This window comes from Mus pahari, chromosome 19, assembly GCF_900095145.1.
Source record: "Mus pahari chromosome 19, PAHARI_EIJ_v1.1, whole genome shotgun sequence".
Taxonomy (NCBI): domain Eukaryota; kingdom Metazoa; phylum Chordata; class Mammalia; order Rodentia; family Muridae; genus Mus; species Mus pahari.
This window is the reverse complement of record NC_034608.1, coordinates 11,869,019-11,876,932: the sequence shown is the minus strand read 5'-3', so window position 1 is coordinate 11,876,932 and position 7,914 is coordinate 11,869,019. Positions and strand designations below refer to the sequence as shown.

Below are 7,914 nucleotides of genomic sequence, written 5' to 3'. Positions count from 1 at the left end.
GTGGCTCAGTGGCAGAGCCCCTGCCTAGAATTCCCCAGTGAGGGGCTGGGGGCGTGGCTCAGTTGTAGAGCCCCTGCCTAGAATCCCCCAGTGAGGGGCTGGGGGCGTGGCTCAGTGGTAGAGCCCCTGCCTAGAATTGTGTGTGTGTGTGTGTGTGTGTGTGTGTGTGTTTCCAACTAGGAGTTTATAGGTCTGATAGAAAGTTTTTAGTGTCCCGGGGTAGTACCCATAAGTTCCATACTGGAAAATGTCTGTACTCACTGCTTCCCTAAGACCCCTGGTTTTCAGTTCCATCATCTTGTCCCCAGCAATGCCGAAGGCAGTCAAACACCCCTGGATGTCTTCCAGCTTCCAGCCATTGTGTCTCAGGAGGAGCCATCCAGCCCGGGTCCAGAGCCCACAGGTAAGCTAACCTATTCCAGTCTATACCCAGGAAAGAATGAGGTGTAGAGGCCTACAGTGGGACTATCCATTGTGGAAGCCATTCAACACATGTGGCTGTTTACATTAATAGCTGGAGTTAACTGTCCTTCAGGCAGGGGAGATGACTCAGTGGGTAAAGTGCTTGCCAGGAAGGCTTAAGGACATGGGTGTACCCCTCATAAAGAAAAGCCAGGTGCGAAACACACATTCGTAATCCCAGGTCGGGGAGGTGGAGACAGGAGGATTTCCCTGAGGCTGAATTGGCAAGCTCGATGTTGATTGAGAGACCCTGTCTGGAACTGGGCAGTGGTGGCACACACCTTTAGTCCCAGCACTCAGGAAGCAGAGGCAGGAGGATCTCTGTAACTTTGAGGCCAGCCTGGTATAGAGTGAGTTCCAGGACAGCCAGGGCTACACAGACACCGTCTCAAGAAAGAAGGAAAAATGTCCCCGGCTGAGGGCACTTGTTCTTGCAGAGGATACAGGTTTCATTCCCAGCATCCACAGGGCTCAAAGCCACCATTATTTCCAGTTCTCCGGTATCTGATGCCCTCTTCAGGCTTCTGGAGGTACCAGGCATTCATGTGACACATAGATATACTTGTAGACAAAACACATATACACATTAAATAATTTGAAATGGGACCAGGAAGACTGAGCGGTAGAGAGCACTGGCTGCTCTTGCAGAGGACTGAGTTACGTTCCCAGCACCCACATGGTGATTCACAGCCATCTGTGACTCCAGTTCCAGTGGATCTAATGCTCTCTCTCTCTTCTGGCTTCCAGAGGCAACAGGCATGCACACAGTGTACAGACACAGATGCAAGCAAAGCACTGAAACACACGAGACAAATCTAAACAATTAAAAACAGCTGGGGTGGGGCGCAGCACCTCAGGGCAAGCCTTTACCCCACCACTCAGAGGCAGGAGGGTCTCCGTAAGTTCGAAGCCACCCTGGTCTACTTAATGAGTTCTAGACTAGGAGAGCTTCACAGCGAGACCTTACCTCGAAAATCACACAATCAAGCAGGTCATGGTAGTGACACACCTTTAATCAAAGCAGTTGGGAGGCAGCGGCAGGCAGGTCTCTGAGTTCAAGGCCAGCTTCGTCTACAGAGTGAACTCCAAGCCAACCAGAACTACGTTGTGAGACCTTGTCTTGGGGGAGAGGGAGGGGAACCTTCATCCTACCCCAAAATTAAACATCTTCATCCTCAAATGTATCTACCATATTTCAAATAGTCACCGGCAATATGTGGCCAGTGGCTGTCTCTCAGGACAATACAGATGAGATATGTCCAGTACCATCCATTGCTGTAGGAGGGCATGCTGGAAGCTTCCATCATCTGTAGAGGCCTAGCTGGACCTTCTCAACCTACGCTTTACTGGCAATGTCAGGGCTGGATGGGTCTTAGCTGTGCTGTGGGATGTGCCTACTGTGTGCCCGGGGGACACGAGGGTTGGGGGGAGAATCACTGGGGCTTGGGGACTGCAGACCTACCCCGCTGTGCCTGCCCTTCAAAGGGAAGGGCTGGGGACACACACACTACTTTAGAAGCCTCCTCCAAGGCTGGTGTGGTAGTGAAAGGCTTTAATCCCAGCTACTGGGGAGGCTGAGCCAGGGAGATGCCAATGTTAGCCTAGACAACTTAGCAGGACCTTGTCTCAAACGGTAAAGGGGTCCCCGTGAATCCAGGGCTTGCTGTGCATGCATAAAATCCTGAGTATGGGTCGGTGATGGTAGCACCCAATTTTCATCCCAGGACTTGGGAGGCAGAGGCAGGAGGACCTCTGTGAGCTCCAGGCTAGCCTGATCCATAGAGTGAGTTCCAAGACAGCCGGGGCTACACAGAGAAACTCTGTCGAAAACAAAAACAAAACCCAAGTGAACAAAAGGCCTGTGTTTGGATCTCTAGCACCCGTCCGGGTGAGCTCAGTGTTGAGAGGGGACAGACACATGTAGACCCCAGGAGTCTGCTGGCCAACCAGCCTAACCAGAAATGTATGAGCTCTAGGTTCAGTAAGTGTCTCTGTCTCGAAGGACAATAATCCAGTGGGATGGCTCATCGGGTAGAAAGAAATACCTTGCCCTGTGACCTCCACATGTATATCATGGGGCCTGTGCACCCACACTCACGCACACAGAGCAATTACAAATGCGACCGTAGAGATGGCTCAGTGGGTAACGATCCAAACCCGATGACCTGAGTTTGATCCTCAGAATCCCAATAAAGGTAGAAATAGAAACCCGACTCAGTAAAACTATCCTCTGACCTGGTGCACAACTTCATGACGGTATGTATGCCTCCATCATACACACAACATGGTAATGATGATGATGATGATAGAGGAAGAGCACCGGTGTTGATGTTCACCTCCATTTCCTCAACCCACACATAGAAAGTCAAAAGAAGGCTTAGAATCTGGTTCAACGGGAGGCCTGAGGAGACTCCATCACTAAGAGACTGGAAGTGTGGTGGCTCAGTGGTAGAGCCCCTGCCTAGAATCCCCCAGTGAGGAGCTGGGGGCGTGGCTCAGTGGTAGAGCCCCTGCCTAGAATCCCCCAGTGAGNGTGGCTCAGTGGTAGAGCCCCTGCCTAGAATCCCCCAGTGAGGAGCTGGGGGCGTGGCTCAGTGGTAGAGCCCCTGCCTAGAATCCCCCAGTGAGGAGCTGGGGGCGTGGTTCAGTGGCAGAGCCTCTATCTTGACCTCTTCCCCTCTCTCGTGGGTGCAGGCTATAAGGGGCTGTGGGTGTGGTACAGCAGTAGAGCTCTGCAAAGAATAAACATAAAATATCTTCTTCAGAGGAAGAGCCTCCAGTTGACGGGAAGCAGGCTATGCCTGTGGACCAGGACAAGGACAAGGACCCTCAGGCCCGAGGCAAACGCATCAAAGTGGAGGCCAGCCCGAAGGAAGCTAGAGGCTCAGAGGACAGTGGAGAGGAGGAGCTCTCAGATCCACCGGCTCCACCTCGGCCAGAATTCACTTCTGTCATCCGGGCGGGGGCCCTGAAGCATGATCCAGTACTGCCGTGGGGCTTGACAACTCCCGGAGACCCCTCACCCGCCCTCCTTCATGCAGGCTTCCTGCCACCCGTCGTGCGGGGCCTGTGCACCCCAGGCACCATCCGCTATGGCCCTGCGGAGTTGAGCCTGATGTATCCACATCTGCACAGGCTGGGCCCAGGCCCCTCGCTTCCAGAGGCCTTTTACCCTACGCTGGGCCTGCCCTACCCGGGGCCCACAGGTACTAGGGTGCAGCGGAAGGGAGACTGAAAGCAGTGTAACACCAGAAGGCCAAACCTGAGACATAGATCAAGTCCTGGAGTCATTCTTGAGAATTAAACACCACGCCCTGAGGGGTTCCCTCCCCGCGGATGCTGCCTCTCATGATTGCTTTTCCTTGTTCCTTTGAAATGATTTCCTTGTATGTGTGTCCATGTGTGGTATGGTGTGGAAATCAGGTCTCGCCTTCTACCATGCGGGTCCTGAATATCAAACTCGGGTCGTCAGGCTTGGGAGCCTTTATCCACCGAGCCTCATCCCCAAAGGCTGTCCTCCTCTCTGCTCCCCACCTCCCCAGATAACAGGAGCTGTCACTCAGAGTCTTGAACTGCTCAAGGGTCAGGCTTTAATGTCCCGGTCGTCAGGCCCAGCCAGTCCCCACAGCCCTGCTGTTTACTCGGGGGGTGGCCTGCCCGCTTCATCCGGGCCTTCTGTACTGGCTGTCCCATCATCCTCAGGCACCAATTCCACGTCCAGTTCCAACTGGCCCATGTAGAGACCTACTGCACAAGCCCAGAGCAGACTGGCAGCCAACACTGCCCCCACACCAGCGGCAGCACCAGCAAGCGACAGTTGCATGGGTCCCCGCAGCGCTGCTAGACCCACCGCATAGGAGGCTCCGCCCCACACCACGCACAGGCCACCCAGCAGGAAGAAGCCTGTGGAAGAAGGAGCAGTAGTCAATAGTTACAGGGTCCAGGGTATCCCAAGGGGTTGCCAGGGTGATGGGTGGGGGGGATGAGTCAGTTATGAGCACAGGGTGGGGCAAGGCTTCTAACGTCAGCGAGTGAGAGGCTGGAGCAGTGCCAGCTAACGGAAGGCTTACTCGGGCAACTTCGATGTCTCAAAATAACACGGGGAGGGGGGTGAGGGGGCAGTGCTGTGGAGAGATGGCTCCAAGGTTAAGAGTACTTGTTGCTCTTTCTGATGGCCTGAGCTCAGATCCCAGAACCCACACGGTGGCTCACAACCATCTGTACCTCCAGTCCGAGGAGCTCTTGTGCTTTCTTCTGGCTTCATGGGTACCAGGCATGCACATGGTCTCCATATATACATATACACATACAATAAAAATAAATCTTAAAAAACCAAAAAGGTGGGGGCTGGTGAGATGGCTCAGTGGGTAAGAGCACCCGACTGCTCTTCCAAAGGTGCAGAGTTCAAACCCAGCAACCACATGGTAGCTCACAACCATCCTTAACAAGATCTGACGCCCTCTTCTGGAGTGTCTGAAGACAGCTACAGTGTACTTACATATAATAAATCTTTAAAAAAACAGAACAAAACAAAACAAAAAACAAAAAAGGCTGGCGATGTAGTGCAGTGGTAGAACCCCTGCCTAAAATCCCCCAGTGAGGGGCTGGGGTGTGGCTCAATGGTAGAGCACATGGCTAAAAAATTCACCAGTGGAAGGCTGGGGATGTGTAGCTCAGTGATACAGTGCTTAACTAGTAGGCTGATTTCCTTCCCATTATAACAATTAAATAAACAAACAAATAAATAAAGGCAGACAAGGACTCAAATACATGAGCCAAATACACGAGACTTTGTAAAAGGAAAGTATCTGAGACTTGGAGGTGAAATCCAATAACCAAAGGGGCGGGTCTGGGGGCATAAACAAAGGTGTGCACATAAGTCAAGGCTACTTGGAAACTGTCTGGTGGACTCCTCACAATGCCGATGAAGGAGGTGTAAGAGGGACTTACACCAGTAAGGCAAGGGTAGGACTCAGAACTGGAGGAAAAGGGGAAGGGGCCCAATCTTCCATAGGGATGGTCTGTACTCACCATAGGCAGCTTCCCGGCCCATGTCACTCTGCATGAAGGAGATGACCCCAATGCCGGATGCCAGAAGTCCATTTCGGAACCAGGAGAGAAAAGCTGCGGGGAGTTGGGGGGTGGAGCTCTGCATCAGCAAGCCCTGCTTCCTAGATCCCCTCTCACCCTATTCAGCCACAAGACAAAAGTATTCTAGAAGTGGATCCCTTCCGGGAAGCCCCATGCAAGTCCCCTGCCTTTACCCTTCTGTCCCAGACATTCAAAATCTAGAGCACGAATTGAAGATGTGCAGTCTGAGGATAGAAAGTCTTCCCAAGTCGGCTCCCTTGTGCATCCTGCGGTCTTTCCTCTCTCCCTCACACCTCTGGGACAAACTTCTCCAGCGTGGTAACCGCTCCTACCTAGCATGGCCTCATGCATGCGTCCACATCTCCCCACCACTCAAGTCCCCGAGTGCTGCCAAAAGGCTGTTCCCACTACTAGCCCCACTCTACACCAGACCGGCTCCGATCTCTCAACCCATTGCCTTGTTTGAGATTCCTCCTGCAGCCTAGATCACCTCTCCCTCCAATCAGCAGCCACCTTCTCTACCATTGGTTACACGCTGGTCCAATCCGGAACTTCCCCATCTTCTGCGGGTAGCCACACTCTTGTTTTATTCCAAGTGGTCCCCTCTGTCTGTAATCCTAACCGATACCCCTGTCGCAAGCAACTTGTTCCCTCCCAGCTGCCTCTAGAACAGCCTCTCACCTAGGCAGTGTGGTGCTGCCAGCTACTTCTTCCTAACCGTACCCTCACACACACACTAATCCCTGCTGTACCCCATTAGCCAGGACCCGAAAGATAGTGCCCTATGCGGCCAGGCTGCAAAATCTCCAACCCCCACCCCCAACACCGGTTCCCTGCGCTCACTTGAGGAAGCTGCCACCGCTGAGCACAGGCCGTGTTCCCAGCAGATGCTTGCCTTACTCTCGCCACCCACTCCCACGTGCACACTGGAACCCCTCTCCTTGTATCGCGAACGACCCCGGCCCCTGCCACTGACCTGTTTCATGTGCCTTGCGGAGGAGCCAAGCGTCCGCGCGATCCAGCTCGGACACTGGGGGCGGAGAGGCTCCCGCGCGTGGCCCGTGGCCCGGGGCGAAGGACCCGCGCGCGCCCCCGCTGCGGGGGCGCTGAGGAGGCTGCAGAGACCCCCGGAAGCGCAGGCGGGCCAGGCGCGCGACCCGAGCCCACCACCAGCCGCCTCCCATGGCTCGCAATGGGGCCGCGACACCAGCTCCGCCCCACGGGCCTACTGTAGGCTGGAGGTCACATCACTCATGAGTAGCGAAACAACCATTGGTGATCTGCCCGCAACTCAATCCCGGAACGTAATACCTATTGGTGTATCTGGTTGTGTCTCCACCTCAGTTATATGTGCTGGTAGTGTGTGACCCACCTTATTTTTATCATCAAACTACAAATCCCAGAGATCAATGTACGGTAGACCGTTCGACCTGCAGAAGGGTGCGGCGCAATTTCTGCTGGGACTTGTAGTTTCAAAAAAGTTACTGCTCTCCTCAGCCAGGAAACAAAACTTGTACTAGTTGCTTAAACTAGTTGCAAAACTGTGGTGAACTCACGGAAACTAGCAGTTACCTCAGTAAAGAGGACACACAACTATTTTGTTGTATTCCTCTTCAGTTTTTCTTCTATGCAGATTTTAATAAGATGCCATTTCTGAAAATTCATTCCTGTCCTTCCTTAGATTCTTTCCAAAAAACGTTATTACTGGGACTGAGAATAAAACTCAGTGAGAGTGGCAGAGACTGCAGAGGAGAAGCAGATGAGAGGACAGAAGCAACAGACTCAAGACCTGGCAAAGATCCTGTTGGCAGCCACAGCCAAACCCCAGGACACATAAGAGATGCCTAAAACAGTCTCAGGAGAAGGAGATAAGAGGGAGGGGACTAAAGATCAAAAGTGCCCCCTCCCCAAGCCCAGGCCAACCCTAAAAGTAAAAGGGAATCCCAACAACTTTTTTTGTAGATAATAAAGTTCAACATTCTGTCTTGCTAAGACCTGAAGATAAAGTCCCGTCATCAGTTTATAAGTGACTTTCAGTGGCAACAGAAATAAAAGAAAGACCCAAGACCTCTTAGAGGCCCTGAAAAATTCGGACTATTGTGCCTCCTCTAAGAAGGTTTTACTCTGCCAACTACAGGTGACCTCCCTAGACCCAGGGGACTTAGGGCCTTGGCATCTAACAATAGCCAATCTGTCACCAATTGCCAGAAGCCCACCCCCACCCTTGTCTATACAGCAGTGCAGCAATTGCCTCCAGGTTAAAGATGATGCCAGAATGACTCATTTCCAGCCCCTCTTCTTAAATGCCCCAGGATGACTTTTCAGCTGCCCTGCTGCCTGACCCTGACCTTGATTGATGGG

At 52.9% G+C, this 7,914-nt stretch overlaps 2 protein-coding genes across 2 annotated transcripts in view; one reads left to right on the top strand and one right to left on the bottom strand.

The window, feature by feature from the left end:
- Nucleotides 1-3,879, top strand: part of Npas1 (neuronal PAS domain protein 1) — a 21,571-nt gene extending 17,692 nt beyond the window's left edge. Inside the window, exons 11-12 of the mRNA XM_021219528.2 lie at nucleotides 309-403; nucleotides 3,228-3,879. Of these exons, the coding sequence (XP_021075187.1) occupies nucleotides 309-403; nucleotides 3,228-3,697 (565 nt within the window). The 3' untranslated portion in view covers nucleotides 3,698-3,879. The remainder of the gene's footprint in view (nucleotides 1-308; nucleotides 404-3,227) is intronic.
- A 161-nt stretch (nucleotides 3,880-4,040) lies between these two features.
- Nucleotides 4,041-6,921, bottom strand: Tmem160 (transmembrane protein 160). The gene is made up of 3 exons (XM_021219695.1): nucleotides 6,530-6,921; nucleotides 5,494-5,586; nucleotides 4,041-4,365 (listed from the first exon to the last, which is right to left on the bottom strand). Exons 1-3 carry the CDS (start codon nucleotides 6,735-6,737, stop codon nucleotides 4,100-4,102), a joined length of 567 nt encoding a protein of 188 aa, XP_021075354.1. The 5' UTR covers nucleotides 6,738-6,921; the 3' UTR covers nucleotides 4,041-4,099.
- Between the last annotated feature and the right edge of the window lie 993 nt (nucleotides 6,922-7,914).